Source organism: Canis lupus, chromosome 10, assembly GCF_003254725.2.
Source record: "Canis lupus dingo isolate Sandy chromosome 10, ASM325472v2, whole genome shotgun sequence".
NCBI classification, from domain to species: domain Eukaryota; kingdom Metazoa; phylum Chordata; class Mammalia; order Carnivora; family Canidae; genus Canis; species Canis lupus.
The window spans coordinates 43,976,673-43,993,312 of record NC_064252.1 but is presented as its reverse complement, the minus strand read 5'-3'; the positions used below and the strand labels follow the sequence as shown (position 1 = coordinate 43,993,312).

At 43.0% G+C, this 16,640-nt stretch overlaps 1 protein-coding gene across 4 annotated transcripts in view; it reads right to left on the bottom strand.

The window, feature by feature from the left end:
* The window catches only part of REV1 (REV1 DNA directed polymerase), a 96,972-nt gene extending 93,444 nt beyond the window's left edge, over window positions 1–3,528 (bottom strand). For 2 of the 4 annotated variants that reach the window (XM_049115456.1, XM_025464079.3), the window contains exons 1-2: window positions 3,334–3,526; window positions 605–675 (exon numbers count right to left, since the gene is read on the bottom strand). In XM_049115456.1, the coding sequence (XP_048971413.1) occupies window positions 605–654 (50 nt within the window). In that variant the 5' untranslated portion in view covers window positions 655–675; window positions 3,334–3,526. Of the gene's footprint in view, window positions 1–604; window positions 676–3,333 lie in introns of all 4 variants that reach the window. The other 2 variants (XM_025464090.3, XM_025464087.3) reach the window with 2 other exon arrangements.
* Between the last annotated feature and the right edge of the window lie 13,112 nt (window positions 3,529–16,640).

Sequence of the window (16,640 nt, the reverse complement as noted above, 5' to 3'; positions counted from 1 at the left end):
TGACATCCAAGATAACCACGAGGAGGAAGGGGTAGCTCAACTAAGAGAACAGCCAAGTTTTACACCCCTAATGTAGGAACAGCTTGATAGTTCAAAAAATGGCAAGGGATCCCTGGGTGGCGCAGCGGTTTGGCGCCTGCCTTTGGCCCAGGGCGCGATCCTGGAGACCCGGGATCGAATCCCACATCGGGCTCCCGGTGCATGGAGCCTGCTTCTCCCTCTGCCTGTGTCTCTGCCTCTCTCTCTCTATCTGTGTGTGACTATCATAAATAAATAAAAATTTAAAAAAAAAAAAAATGGCAAAAGGATCAGGGGGCTGGGGCAGGGTGATTAAAAATCACACAGTAAGAGGTCCACTTAGGATTGGTAGCTGCCAAATCACGTAATGTCCCGAGAGGCTGCAGCAAAGAGTTCTGATTCAATACTTAGGGTACAGGAAGCTTTCAGAGGCTTTTGAGCACAAGAATGACAGTATGATTTATGTAGCTAAAAAAATAGCTGTGGGGGCGCCTGGGTGGCTCCTCTGTTAAGCAGCTGCTTTGGGCTCAGGTTAGGATTTCAGGGTCCTAGGACCCAGCCCTCCCTTTTTCCTTTTCGTGCTCACCGGGAAGTCTGCGTGTCCCTCTCCTTCTCTCTGCCCCTTACTGTGCTCATCCTTGAGGGCACACGTGAGTGCTGTCAAATAAAATAAAAAAACAAATAAATAAAAAAATTACTCTTTTATGTGGGGATCAGTCAGGAAGAAAAGCAAGAGAAACGGGGATATCAGGGAGGCACTGTTACAACAGCCTAAGGAAGAAGTACTGGAACTCAGACTAGGATTCATGGTTTTCAAGCAGATGAGACACTAAAAGAAGACCATGGACTCAATTGTTTCTAAAAGAGTGTTTTTAAAATATGCTTCCTCCCGTCATCTTCATCCCCTCTTCCTGACTTGACTGGGAAAAAATCAGATTCTTTTTTAATATCCAAGTTAATGGTTCAGTTGGCGCTTATATATAGGGGGGAAAAGATTAGAACATATTTTCTTCAGGAGGGACTTGGGCGGCTCAGTTAAGTGTCCCACTCTTAATTTCAGCTCAGGTCACAATCTCAGGGTAGTGAGATCAAACCCTGAGTGGAACCTGCTTAATACTCTCTCCCTCTCCCTCTGCTACCCTACCCAGCCCTGCTCACTCTCTAAAAAAAAAAAAAAAAAAAAAAAAAAAAAAAACCACCAGACTTCCTTCATTTATGTGTCCTGTTCAATATTCTATAATGTATAACATGCCACATACATGCCTACATTCTTGAGAAGCAGAAAGAGCTTTACTAATGTTTAGCTTAGAGCTCACTCATTTACCTGGAGACAAGAAGTACCTAGCACCTCTTCTAATCAACTCTCTTCTCATGTTTTGTTTCCAGCATATGCTGGCTCATTCTAGATTGTGAATTGCAATAAAAAAAGTATACCAAAGGGAATATGTATTTATTGAGCATCACTGTGTACCAAGTACTCATTGGATGCCTTACATTTTTTAAAGACTCGTTTAATCCTTAGCTACTCAAGGTAGAAAATAATGTCTTCATACTACACCTAAGGAAAAAAATCAAATATTAATAACCTAAATTGTCCAAGGTCACACAGCAATAAACCAGAATTTAAGTCTACGTGTATCTCTAAAGTGATCTTTCCACTACAGCAACTGTCAAAGAACTATCAAATATATGAAGTATTCCCAACTTATTAATGACGAACTTGTTGCTCGTGAGGACGGGGTTTCTTTTTCTTCAGCAAAACGGAGTTTGCATGGAGTGATCCTACCAACTCAAACACATTAATTTGGAAAAATTATTTTCCACTTGGGGTATCATAAGCATTAATCCTAAAAGAGTGATTCCTGTCTTTTTAGGAAAAAAAAAAAATCTTAACCACATTGTTTACTATAAAATGAAAGTTCAATGACAAAAGACGAGTTTGGAATGGATGGAGAGAAAAAGAGGACACCGACAAAAGGATAATCATCATGACATGACACATGTAGAATCTGAGTGGCAGATAAAGAAGAGCTGAGTGGAGGTCCTCCTAGGGACTTGGGGTCCTTGCGAGGTGAACCTCCAAGAGTCCAGCATAGGAAACCTAAGGGGGGAACCGCTGCTCGCAGCACCTGCACCGGCTAAGACAAGGCTCGTGGGGAAGCAGAGATGGGAAATCTGGAGAGCAGGTGGACCGGACCGCCGCAGGATGCACCTCTGCGTACTCCCAGCAAGAACCAGCGTCACGGTGTGCCCAATCCTAAAGAAGAAACGGCCAATTCCCCGAGACTGAAGTGGGGAGGCCAGAGAGACCAGACACACAGAATTAAGAACCGTTACATAAAAGTCCTTAAAAGTTAGTTACAGGTCCTTTTACAGGAGGTGCCCGTCTAAACGATACCATTGCCAAATCTCTGTACATGCCCTGCGAAGGTGTAACCGACAGAAATCATAAACTTACACCATCTGTAATTATTTTATTTTAAACAAGGGGCGGGGGGGGGGGGGCTCAACTGAGGTGTGATATATTCAGGTATGTTATTTCCTCACAGACCGGGTTTGGGCAGTAAGAGCAGCGAAATACACAGGGAAAGGCCCCCTTGGGTCCACACAGGGGCTCGCTCGGTCATCTCAATGCCGAGGGAAGTGTGGAAAGGGCACTTGTAAGGACAGCTGGGGAAGGGTGCCCTGCACGCTAAGGGAACAGGGAAAACTAAGTGAATAAAAACCGCCGTCGGAGAGTCCAACGCCGAGGTCGGGACCCCCGGGGGGGCGGGGAGGCCCGGCGCGGCGGGCGGCGGGAGGCGGGAGGCGGGAGGCGGGCGGGGGACCCCGGCGACGCTCGACGAACCCGCGGCCGAACGCGCGCACGAATGAATGGCGCGGCGCTCAATGGCCGGCCCAGGCGCCGCCGCAGGGGAAGGAGTTTGCGGCGCGGTGTGAGCGGGGCCGGGGTGGCGTCCGCCGGCGGGGCCCCGGGAGCACCCGGGAAGGGCCGCCGGGCAGCTCGCGGGCGCGGGGCGGCCGCGGGCGGGCAGCGGGCGGCGGGGTCGGCGGCGCCCGGCCGGCCGCGCCATGGCGGAGGGGGAAGGGGAGGTCACGCGTTACATAACCCGGCGGCTGCCGCGCTCGGGGACGCCGCGGGCCGCCCAGGCCGCGAGAGGACGGCCTGCGGCGCCCGGGCCGGCGCGCCCTCCCCAGCCCCGCCTCGGGCCGTCCGCGCTCGGGCCGCCGCCGGGCGGGTCTGCGGCGCCTCCGGGCGACGCGTGTCCGGTCCCACCCCTCCCCCACCCCGCCGCCGGCCCGGGGGTCGCTCACCTTCCGCGTTGCCCCGGGCCACCATGCCCGGGCACGGCCGCCCGTTGGGCCTCGCGGGCTCCGGCGCCGCTGCGGCCGCCGCACCGCGCCCCCGCCGGGGGCCGAGAAGAGGGTCGCGGGAAGGAGTCACCCAGCCGCGCCGCGGCCCACGCTCGCCCCACGCTCACGGCGGCCGGCCCTGCGCGCGCTCCGCCGCGGCTCCCGCCCCTCCCTCCCTCGGGCGGGCGCGCGCGCCGCAGCCCCGCAGCTCCGCCCCGCCCCGCCCCTCCCCCTCCGCGCCCGCGCGCCCTGGCTCCGCCCCCTGCCCCGCCCCCCCGCGCGCGCCGGCCGGCCCGAGGCGCGCGGCTGGCGGCCGCTGTCCCCGCCCCGGCTCGCGCTCACCCCGCGCCGCGCCCCGGGCCGCCCTGCCCCGCGGCCGCCGCGCCTCGGAGCTCCGCGGCGGCCGGCCCCGCCCCCCGGCCCCCCGGCCCCCCCCCCTCCCGCCGCCGCCGCCGCCGCCGCCGCCGCCCGCTGGGGGCAGCGCCTCCGCGGCACGTGACCGTCTCGCTCGCGGAGGCGGAGAGGAGCGCGGCGCGGAGGGCGGCCCTGCAACCGCGCAGCCTGCTGGCCTCCCGCTCGGGCCGCCGCGCCCCGGTCGCCTCGGGCCGCCGAGGGGGCGCTGCCTGCGCTTCCGAGGGTCGCCCCCGCCCCCGCCCCGCGAGGCACTCCCCAGCCCGGGAGGAGACCGACCACGCTTAAAACCCTGTAGTGCCTCAAGACGACCTGAAACCCGGTGCCCCTCTCCGCTAGCGACTGATTTGCAGTGACATCTAGCGGAGAAGGGGACGCTCGCGAGCCGACACTTCGCTGTGTCGGGGAGCGACCGAGAACCACGGCCCTCGCAGGTTAGCGGGAACGGACACTGCGCCACGGAGTTGAGGCGATGTGTCGCCGGCGCCCGCAGGGACGCCAGCGCGGTCTCTGGCGCTGTGAGTTTCCGCCCGGGACGGCACCTGGGTGTTCGCAGAGCGACGGCGGGTGGCCCAGCCCACGTGCAGCGCGGGGGTGACACTCGAAAGCGATTTTCAACTATCGTTATAAAAAAAATAAAAAGAAGTCGTATGCTGTGTATGCTTGAATACAATCTTAATTGAAGGCCTTGCGGCAAAAGACAATTGTTCCATAAGGACCATTTCCCCCCTTTTTGGCAGTGTCGCTTTGCCAAGAGATCCCACGTTACTATTATAATAGTCTTTATTGTTGTAATGAGCAAAATGAAGCGACCCTCGGTGCAAAGCCCCAACACTTTCTTTCCCTTAGTCCCTTACCTAAGATACTTGAAGAGTTTGAACGTACTTAGGAAACGGTACTCTTTGGAAAACTGATTTTGCGGAGCTGAGACTGATTTATTGGTAATTCAGAGAATATTCGAATGACTTGTTTCTTTTATCCTAGCCTTTTCTGGTTTTGCCATTTTGTAGACTTATAGATGCACTGTAACTCCGGTATTGTCTCTAACCCAGCAAAATCAAGTGGTATGTTTTTCTGAGACGTCATAATTTAGTACAAATTGCGTATTTTCAGCAGGCTCACAATCAATTGCCCACTGCAACTAAGGGTAATCTTCATCTGCTGAGATCTCACAGAAGAACAGTAGTAACCTCTTACTATTTTTTAATGAGCGTCTCTAAATGGCAGCATTGTTCACAAAAAATGGCAAAACTTGATTTTCAAATTGAAAAAAACTTGAGAAATCTACAGGAAATGTACTATTGTATTTCAACTGCAGTTTCCTTTCCCACTCAATCCTATTAGAGATTTTTTTTTTTTTCTCAAGAAAGAAACACATTGCGCTAACTGACCTTGGCAACACCTTTATAAAATATGGTAGGATGGTGTGACTGCATTTCAGTGCTAACTAGTAGAAAGCCTCTGCTAAGAAAGAAAAAAAAATCACATTGCTCCTTACATAAAAATAGAATAAAAAGAGAGCCGAAAACTACATTTAAAACAAAATGTATACAAACTCTAGAATCCTTCATATAATTTTGTCAGTTTTATTTTTGCTCATTCTGGAATATTCTGTTACATGCTATCCCATAATATATTAAACAATGTCTGAAGAGCCTTTTATTTCAATTTTGTCCAGTCATCTACATTCATCCTTCATTTACTGCCATGTATTCTCATGAGGACCATCTTTCCCAGTCTGAGGGGAACTGGCCTGACCTTTGGGTAATGCAACTGAGAGAGCCACTCTGGACTCCCACACTTGGGAGATGTTTTGGGGCACTCTACCTTATTACTTTTTTTTTTTGAGCTTCATTAAAATTTATTTTTGAGATTTCTATCATTACTGACATCTCAAAGGGCCTATGAAAGTGCAGACACTTGCAAGGATAGCCCTGGGAAAGGACATGGCTCTTATCCTTTAACCTCTGTATCTGGCAGTAAACTTTCCTTGAAAACATCCACATCTAGTCTCTCAAATACCAAAAACAGAAAATAAGAACATGAAACCATTAAAACAGAGATTTGTACTCAAGTCCCTTGGGTGATATACACACAATAACTCCTGTGATTTACTCATGGGAAAGAACCTCATGCTGATGGTTGTAAGGCATTCAGCACATTATGCTGAAAGATGAAATAATAACAAGGAAGAATGAGCACAAACCCACAGAAACTTAGAAAGGAATTTGGAACCAGAATTGGTTTACCAAGACCTAATTCATCTAAACACATTATCTGTTTTTACAGAGTAAAAAGAGACCATGGACAGGTATATATATTTAAATAACATAGTTCACAAAATTCAGGATGATTCAACAATTAGTAATGATGAGCATTCTGAATGCCACTCACTCTTTGGTTAATAAAGAACAAAATCCACTTCCTGCTTGTGAAAAGTTTCCAGGGTAGAAAGGGAGGCAAATCTTTAAACAGGCACCAGCAGTACAGGTTCAGGACTGCCACTGGAAAGTGTTCTATGGGAACACAGAATGGGTGTCAGGGCGGCTTCCTAGAGGGAGGGACATCTCAGTAAAGACCGAGATACTAGTAGAGTTGGCTATGGGAATGCCACTCTCCATGGAGAGGGCACCATGTGCAAAGGCAAAGAAGAGAAAGAGAACAGGGAAGATTCCAGAAACTGCAAAGTACAGAGGGATATAGGTGGGGGGTATATTGAAAAAAGGTTAGGGAGGCAAGTAGGGGCAAGAGCATAAAGGGCCCCTTACAGTATATGAATGTTTTGACTGTATCCTAAGGGTAATGAATCATTGAAGGGTTTGTTTGGCTTTAAGTTTTTGTTTGGTTTTCGTTTTTGGTTTTTAAAGATTTTATTTATTTGAGTCAGAGCGAGCACAAGTAGGAAGAGGGGGGAAGGACAGAGGTACAGGGAGAAGCAGACTCCTCACTGATCAAGGAGCACAATGCAGGGGCTCCATCCCAGGACCCTGAGATCATGACCTGAGCCCAAGGCAGACACTTAACTGACTGAGCCACCCAGGTGCCACAAGTTTTGTTTGTTTGTTTGTTTTAATTTATTTAAATAATTTCTATACCCAACATGGGGCTTGAACTCAAGACCCCCAAGATCACTTGCTCTTCCAACTGAGCCAGCCAGGCACCTCAAATCATAAAGAGTTTTAGCTGATAAAGTGACTTCACAAAGTCACTCTGGCTCTTGCATGGAAAGTAGGGTTGGAGGCAGTCAGGAAGTCTTGTATTAGGTCCAGGTGCCCAGGTACAGCCACAGGGGAAGCAGTGGGTTGGATTTGACCAGGGTAGGGGTTTTGCAAAGCAAGTATAATACACAGAGAAAAGGCAAAGAAATTGAGGATATATTCAAGGGAGGGATTATATTGATTGATCATGGAACTGAGGCTCATTAATTTTTTTTTCACAGCATTCTTGGGCAAAAGAAATACCTAACAGTTTTATTTATAAAGGAAGTAAGGCCAAACAACTTAATAAGCATTCGTGACATAACAACTTAGTAGACATTTAAAAAAAAATACATGTAAAATGAAGCAAAAATAATACTTGAATTTCATTTTTAAACAACCATTACTACCCAATGGGACCGAGGTGCCATTCTCACACTTCTCAAACTATGGGGTCAGATTGGACACTGCTACCCTCATTTCCCAGTCCACACTGGCAAAAACCATTCATACATATTGCTTCATAGTCCATTATAACAGGTATAGAGGCATGTGACTAGGTCAGTTGGTAAAGCATGCAACTCTTGGTCTCAAGGTCATTAGTTCAAGCCCCATACCGGCCATGGAGCCTACTTAAAAACAAAAAAACAGGGACACCTGAGTGGCTCAGCAGCTGAGCATCTGCCTTCGGCTCAGGTCGTGATCCCGGAGTCCCAGGATAGAATTCTGCATTGGGCTCCCTGCATGGAGCCTGCTTCTCCTTCTGCCTATGTCTCTGCCTCTCTCTCTCTGTGTCTCTCACAAATAAATAAAATCTTAAAAAAAAAAAAAAAAAAAAAAAAACAGAAAAACAAAAAAGCAAAACAGGAAGTACAGTTTGTCCCATTACTGCTGATAATAAGTTAAATCCTTGGCTAGGTGCTGACAGCCAGATCTCTCCATTGTAAAAGCACATTTTTTCCCCTGTGCATGCTGTTGAGTACTTTTTAGCAAGTGAATAGTCTCTTCAACAATTTTTTAACCCAATGGTTTCAATATTCGTGGATGATCTTGTACTGAATCAGTTGTTGTATTGGGCTGCAAAGAAGTAATTTTCTAATTCCATATTTTCTCCCACATTGATTAGATGGCATTTTTCTTTAAAAAAATAACTGCCCATATCAACTGGGAATAAACTATCATTTTTCCTTGAAAAGGAAGGCAAATGCTTAATTCTTTCCCTTTAATTACTAATATTCATAGAAAAAGTATTATCTAATAGTTCTCTCCAATGGTGATAAATGAGCTTTTTCTTTCTCTTTTTGTTTTTCCTCCTTTTTCTTGAAAATTTGGACTCATAAATATTTATTTATTGTAATCTTGCAATTAATTATACTCATCCTTTTTGATGTGTAAATTGTTCCAGATTTGGCCAGTTATAGCCCATTCAAGTTGATGCCTATCCCCTAACACACTCAAGTAGTTATTTTTTGTTAAGATTTTATGTATGTATGTATGTATGTATGTATGTATTCATTTAGAGTGCCAGCAGGAGGAGGGGCAGAGGGAGAGGGAAAGAATCTCCAGCAAACTCCCCACTGAGCACAAGGCCCCAATGTGGGGCTCAATCCCACAACCCAGAGATCATGACTTGAGCTAAAATCAAGAGTTGATCAATTAACTGACTGAACCACCCAGGTGCCCCCACCCCATTATTTGTTTAAACTTTTGTTTTGTAATCTAATAAGGCTACCACTATTACTCTTCTCTTTTGGGGCTTTCTTAGCTATTGATGCTTACTAATTTTTTGATTTTAGGATCAACTTATATAGTTCTCTGGGGAGGGGGAACTTGATATCTTTATTGGGATCTCATTAAACTTATATGTAAACTTGGAGATAATTTCTGATGGGGAGTCATTTTATCTAAGGACCTGGGACATCATTCCATTTATTCATTGTCACATTGGAATCTTTCAGAAGTTTCCCAAAATTTGACTGTATAAGTTTATGCACATTTCTATTTTTATGTATTTTATTTATGTGTTTTTGTTCCAATAGTAAATAGTCTCCTTATTTATTATCTTTTTATACTGGTTATTGTTTATATGAAATTTATTGATTTTTATGTTAATTGTATATTCTTCTACTGTACTAAGAGGCCTATTGTTTGAATTGGTATTTTTTCATTGATTTTCTTGGGCTTTTCATATAATTTGCATACAGATATCATTTTAACTCCTTATTTGTCATTTTTATTCCTCCAATCATTTTTCTCTTATTTAATTGCTTTGGTTAATATCTCCAATATATCATAGCTAAAATAGTGGGAAACGGCTTTGTTCCTAATTTTAATGGGAATGGGTTCAATGTTTCACATTAAATAAGACAGTAATTTTGAGATTAAGATATATATTAAGTATGATCCTGAATATAAAAAAGGAATTTGGACTTCCAGTTTCACTTTTGATCTCTAGAGACCTTGGAAGTCATCACTCCCATCCTTATAAGAATCAGTAACTTTTTTTTTTTAGATGTATTAGAGAACTGAGATTACATGACAAACCACCACCCAAAAAATCTAGAGATAAGCATATCCAGAGTATATAGCATAGGATCTGGTTCCCCAGAGCAGAAACTTTTGGATGCCATAAGAAAGTAGGAACACTTACATGGAAATTTTGATAAATTGCTAGAAGCTATTTGGACTAATGTAAGAGTGAGAAACATGGGAGCAGCAGTCATAGACTTTAATTCAAGTATAGTAAGAATCACTTTAGCGACGCCTGGGTGGCTCACTGGTTGAGTGTCTGCCTTCACACCCAGGGCATGATCCTGGAGTCCCGGGATCGAGTCCCACATCAGGCTTCCTGCATAGAGCCTGCCTCTCCCTCTGCCTATGTCTCTGCCTCTCTCTGTGTCTCTCATGAATAAATAAATAAAATATTTTTAAAAAATCACTTTAAATGTTAATGGTCTAAACATACCAGTTAAACAACAGATGTTTTCAGGTTTTTTCTTTTTTTTTTTTTTTAAGATTTTGTTTATCCCTGAGAGACACACAGAGAGGCAGAGACACAGGCAGAAGGAGAAACAGGCTTCCTGCAGCAAGCCTAATGCAAGACAGATTCCCAGGACCCTGGGATCACAACCAACTAAGCCACTTAGGTGCCCCTGAAGTTGGATTTAAAACAAAACAAGACTAGATACTATGTACAACAAAACCCACTTCAAATATAAGGACTCAGTTAAAAGTAGTGGGGTAGAAAAAGGTATACCTTGCTAGCACTAACTCAAAGAAAGTTGGAATGGCTATAATAATTTTAATCCAAGAGAGTTCTAAACAAGGAATATTATCAGGGATAAAGAGCATTTACATATTGATAAAAGGGTTAATTTTCTTTTCTTTTTTTTAAAGATTTATTTATTTATTCATGAGAGACACAGACTGAGAGAGAGGCAGAGACATAGAGGGAGAAGCAGGCTCCTCACAGGAAGTCTGATGTGGGACTCGATCCTGGATCCCAGGATCATGACCTGAGCCAAAGGCAGGTGCCCAACCGCTGAGCCACCCAGGCATCCCAAGGGTTAATTTACCAAGAAGATATAACAATCTGTACTTTATATGTACCTAACAACAGAGTGTCCAACTACACGAAACAAAAGCTGATGGGACTGAAAAGAGAAATAGACAAATCTACTATTATAGTTGAAGGCTTTTACACCCTCTGTCAGTAATTCATAAATCGAGCAGGCACAAAAAATCATAAGGATATGAATGACCTGAACAGCACTATCAATCAACTTGATCTAATTGACATTTATAGGATACTCATCCAACAAGAGCAGAATATACATTCTTCTCAATTGCACATGAAACATTCACCAAGATAGACTGCATTCTGGGCCATGAAATACACCTTAACAAATTTAAAAGAATAGAAATCATACAAAGTATGTTCTGAGACCATGAAATTAAACTAGAAATGAATAACAGAAAGATAGCTGGGAAAATCTCCAAATGTTTGGAGATTAAAACAACACATTTCTAAATAACACAAGAATCAAAAAAGTCTCAAGAAACATTTAAAAATATTTTGAACTAAACTGAAAATGAAAATACAATTTATCAAAATGTGTGGGGTGTGGGATCCCTGGGTGGTGCAGCGGTTTGGCGCCTGCCTTTGGCCCAGGGCGCGATCCTGGAGACCCGGGATCAAATCCCACATCGGGCTCCCGGTGCATGAAGCCTGCTTCTCCCTCTGCCTGTGTCTCTGCCTCTCTCTCTCTCTCTCTCTCTGTGACTATCATAAATAAATAAAAATTAAAAAAAGATGTGTGGGGTGTAGTGAAAGCAGTACTTAGAAATTTTTAATATCAAATACATATATTAGGAAAGAGAAAAGATCTAGAATCAATGATTTTCTACCTTAGGAAAGTTGAAAAATAAGAACAAGTTAAATCAGCAGAAAAAAAGGATATAATATAATTAGAGCCAATATCAGTGAAATTGAAAACAGGGAAACAAGAAAATCAACAAAAACAAAATTTGGTTCTTTTGAAAAGATTAATAACATTGATAAGCCTCTAGGCAGGCTAACCCAGAAAAAAGAAGACATAAATGACCAATATCAGGAATGATATTGGTAATGGCTTAATTCTCCATGGGCGTTAAAAATAGAATAAGGTAATATTATAAACAATTTTGATAGCCAAGATGAATACTTTGAAAGATACAACCTACCAAAACTCACCTAAGGATATAGTCTTTTCAAGATCCAAATCTCTATCTACTAAAGAAATTGAATCAAGTCTTCCCAACAAAGAAAAATGCCAGGCCAACACGGTTTCACTGGTGAATTATACCAAATACTCAAAGATAAAAACATTGATTCTACCCAGGATCTTTCAGAAAATGAAAAAAGAAATACTTCCTGCCTTTTTCTATTATCAAAACCAATTGAAGATGGGACAGCTAAGGAAAAATACAGTCTCTCATTAACCGAGACACAGAAATCCTTAAAATATTAGCAAATTGAATTCAACAATATATAAAATCTATGATCATTACAACCAAATGGAATTTACTCTAAGAATGCAAAACTGGTTCAATATTCATAAATCATTCAATGTAATTAATCATATTAAGGATTATTAAAACTCACATGATTATGTCAATAGTTGCTGAAAAAATATTAAAAATTTTTAGGCTAGAAATAGTTTTTTAGCTAATGAAGGGTATAAAAAACCTACAGTTTATATTATACTTAATGGTGAGAGACTGAATTCTTTCTCCTAAGAATAGGAACAAAGCAAGTATATTCTTTCTCATAATATTACTCAGTATCATACTGGAAGTCCTAGCCAATGCAATATGACAAGAAAAGGAAATAAAATTATGCAGACTGGACAGGAGGAAATGAAATTGTCTTTATTTAAAGATGACATAATTGTCTATGTAGAAAACCTGAAAGAGAATCTATAAAAAATCTCCTATGACAAGTAAGTGAGTATAGCAAGGTCACAGAATACAAGATCAATATACAAAAGGCATTTGCTTTTATATATACCAGCAAAGCATAATTGGAATTTGAAATGAAAATAAGAAATCAATAGTCAATACAAAAGGCATTTGCTTTTATATATACCAGCAAAGCATAATTGGAATTTGAAATGAAAATAAGAAATCAATAGTCATCAATGGGGGCACCTGGCTAGGTCAGTTGATGGAATGTGCAACTCTTGATCTTGGAGTTATGAGTCCAAACCTCATTTTGGCCTTAGATATTACTTAAAAGAATAGTCATCAATGGCATTTTAAATGGAAAGATAATAGCTAATTACTACTAATGTAGCATGTATGTTGAAATCATCCTGTCTTATTTCAAATGGACAGCTTAATTCATGCTGTTTTTAATTTAGCAACAAAAGACAGGAATTTCCTTGTCAAACAAATGAGCTATACATTTATAACTCATAGTTTATATTTATATTCTCTTGTATTTTTATATTCTTCAATTTTTAGTGGCATAAAAATACATAGTTTCCTAACTTCCTTATTTTTAAACTTAATATTATTTTTGTTGAAAACTTATAACTTCTCTCCGCCCCTTAATTTCTGATTTCCAAGTCAACATTGTCAATTTTTTGTAACAATTTATGCTGGCATTTACCTTCATGTTTCTAATAGCATGTATATGTTGCTAATACTTGCTTTTTCAATTTTAGATATTGTCTACTGATTTCTTACTATGAAATATATGTATCTGGCTGCCTTAAGTGAGAATTTATGTGCAAACAGACATACACACAAACATACATTTTCCACTTCATATATTTTCTATTTAGGTATGTCATAAAAGTTGGTTATGTCAGTGCTTATTGTTTACATTATCATGACTATTTAAATTAGCATTCAGGGTGACTCATATATTTATATGACCATAATTTTTTTTTGTAATCATATTATCTATCATTTCATTTTTTTTCTTGGAGTCAGTAATCAAAAACTTCCCAAGGGAAAAAAATAAAAACCCAAGACCTACTGGTTTACTGATGAATTCTATGAAACAATTAAAGAAGAATTAATACCAATCCTCCTCAAACTCAAACTCTTCAAAGAATTGAAGAGAAGGGAACACTTCCAAACTCATTTTATGAAGCTACCATTACCTGATACCAAAGTCAGACGAGGACAGTATAAGAAAACTACAGGCCAGTATCCCTGATGAATATAGATCTAAGTGAGTAGATCTTAATTGTTTCACCACACACACACACACACACACAAAATGGAAACTATGTAAGGTGATGGAAGTGTAAATTAAGTTGATTGTAATAATGATTTCACAAAGCATATATATACATCAAATCATCTATTGTATACTTTAAATATATACAATGTTACTTGCTGATAAACCTCAGTAAAGCTGGAAAAAAAATGGTCTCTGTTTTCTGTCTATTTGTTCTACTTTCTGGGAGTTCCCTCAATTTTATATTCTAAATCTTTTTTTTTAAGATTTATTTATTTATTCATGAGAGACACAGACAGAGAGAGAGGTAGAGACATAGGCAGAGGGAGAAGCAGGCTCCTCACAGGGAGCCCGATGTGGTACTTGACCCCGGATTCCAGGATCACAACCTGAGCTGAAGGCTGGTGCCCAACCGCTGAGCCACCCAGGGATCCCTATCTTCTAAATCTTAACTAACTTTAAAACTTCATACTATCAGGGCACCGCGGTGGGCTGAAAAAAACTTCATACTATCGTAGTGTACATTTCTTTTTGTTACATTTCTTTTTGTTTTTTTAAAAGATTTTACTTATTCATGAGAGACAGAGAGAGAGAGACAGAGGGAGAAGCAGGCTCCATGCAGGGAGCCTGATGTGGGACTCGATTCCAGGACTCCAGCATCATGCTCTGGGCCAAAGGTAGGCACTAAACCGCTGAGCCACCCAGGGATCCACCATATTTTACACTTCTAAGAGCTCCTTTTTGTACTACTAGGTTTCCTCATTTGCTTAACAATACCATTTTTGTTCTTATTAAAGAAATCTTATCTCTCTATAAATATTAATGAAAGTAACTACTTCAAAATTTTTCTTCTTTCCTTGATTATCTTCTTATGTCCTTTTATATCATCTCTTTTTTTGTGTCATTTTTCGGTTTGGTTATCTTTCACATTAGACACTATGTTAGTTTGCTCAGGCTGCCATAACAAAATACCACAGACTGGGTGGCTCTCAACAGAAATTTATTTTCTCACAGTTCTGAAAGCTAGAAGCCCAAGATTCGGGTGTCAAAAGAGTTAGATTCTGGTAAGGCCTCTCTCTTTGGCTTGCAGATGGCCACCTTCTTACTATATCCTCACACAACCTCCTTCCTGTGTATATGAATTCTTGGTGTTTCTTCCTCTTCTTATAAGGATGCCAATTCTATTGGATCAGGGCCCCACCTCTGTGGCTTCATTTGACCTTAATTACTCCTATCTTCAAATAAAATCACATTGGGGGGTGGGGATTTAACATATGAATTTGAGGGGAGACAAAATTTAGCCCATTACAGACACCTTCCTCAAATTTGCTAACCATGATTATCTGCTCATGTTTAAGCATGAGACCTTAGAAGAACTGTGTATCTTAGAAGGGTCTGTTGAATGATGAGTTTTCTTACCAGATAATCAGAGGGTCAGCTACCTGCTTGACTGGGGACCCAGAAATATCAGTGACTATTGGTCTTTTAGGAGGGATGATTTATTTTGTCTATAGGGAGATCCTCGGTCCAGTTAAGGGAGATTAGGCCTGACTGAAAATCTCTGTACTACAGAGACTACAAGAGTAGTCTTAAAAAAAATAAATAAATAAAAAGAAAAAAAGAAAAAAAAAGTCTTGTAAGGCAAGATCGGGGTGGGCAGGAACCTGGGACTCTCAACCTCTAATGCATACACTTTCATTTAATCCCGTTTTCATCAAGATATCCCTCCTTCTACTTGCTTTGCATCCTTGAATCCAGAGCTTCTCAGATCAGCATTTCCAGGAGCAAACTTCTTCTCTTATGCTGTGGTTGGGAAATAGATGTCACAGGCTTGGAGGCCAACTAAAGGGTTTAACTGCTTTTTTATAGATTCATTCCAAGTTTGTTCTGGGTGCTGAGTACTTGCAGCAGTCAGCAACCTGGGCGAATTTCCGGTGCTTGTGGCACTTACTTCCCAGTGGGTAAAAGTAATCAATAAATGAAGAAAAAGCTCTGTCAGTAAGACACAGGAAGTGGGGAGTGCTATGGAGGAAAGTAAAACAGGAAAGAAGGGCAGACTGGGGAAGGGTGGGTGTATTTAGAAGTGTGGTAAGGAAAGCCCACTTTGACAAGAAATCTTGAGCAGAGACCAGAAGCAGTGAGGAAAGAAGCCAAGAAGGGAGAAGGGAATTCCAGGTTCAGAGGACAGCAAGGTCAAAGGCGCTGAGGGGGGAATATGCTTTAGTATTTAAGGACAGTGAAGCTGGAGCAGAGTGACAAAGGAGGGACCAGCTGGAGATGAAGTCAGGGGTGTGGCAGAAAGCCAGTTAGGTCAGGCCCTGGAGCTACATACGAGTGTGATGGAGCCACTAAAAGGTTTTGACTGGAAGAGTAAGGTGTGATCTGACTTACTTTTAAGGGTAATTCCTGTGGCCTCTGTTGGGCTGGTGGGATCAACTGGGATCAAAATGGCCATCGACCCTCCACCTTGTTGCCCCCACCTCAGAACTTTCCCATCACCAGCAGGTCCTCACCACCTGAGGACACGTCATGGGGGGGGAGACTGGACCTACGCAGGAAACCTGAACCGTACTTACCCAGACCCCATAAAAGGGCACGGGCAGTTATTGCCCCAGGCCGATGCCACCAGTAATATGCCTAATACCTATCACCCGGGACAGACACAACCCCTTCCCCCTCCCCCCTTAAAAAGCCCGCTTGCCCCTCTCCCCCCAACTGTGCGCCACTTCCCCGCCCCCACCCCCCAACGCTCTCTCCCTCCCCTGCGGGGCCACGGAACCTCACCTGGAACCTTACCTGGAACCTCACCCGCCCAGAGCGCGTCCCATTAAAAGCCTGTTTCCACCAACTTTTGCCTGGCCTCTCTATTCCATTTCACTACCGATCAGATTAAACCTGACACCTCCATGTGAGGAAGGTTAGAGCAAAAG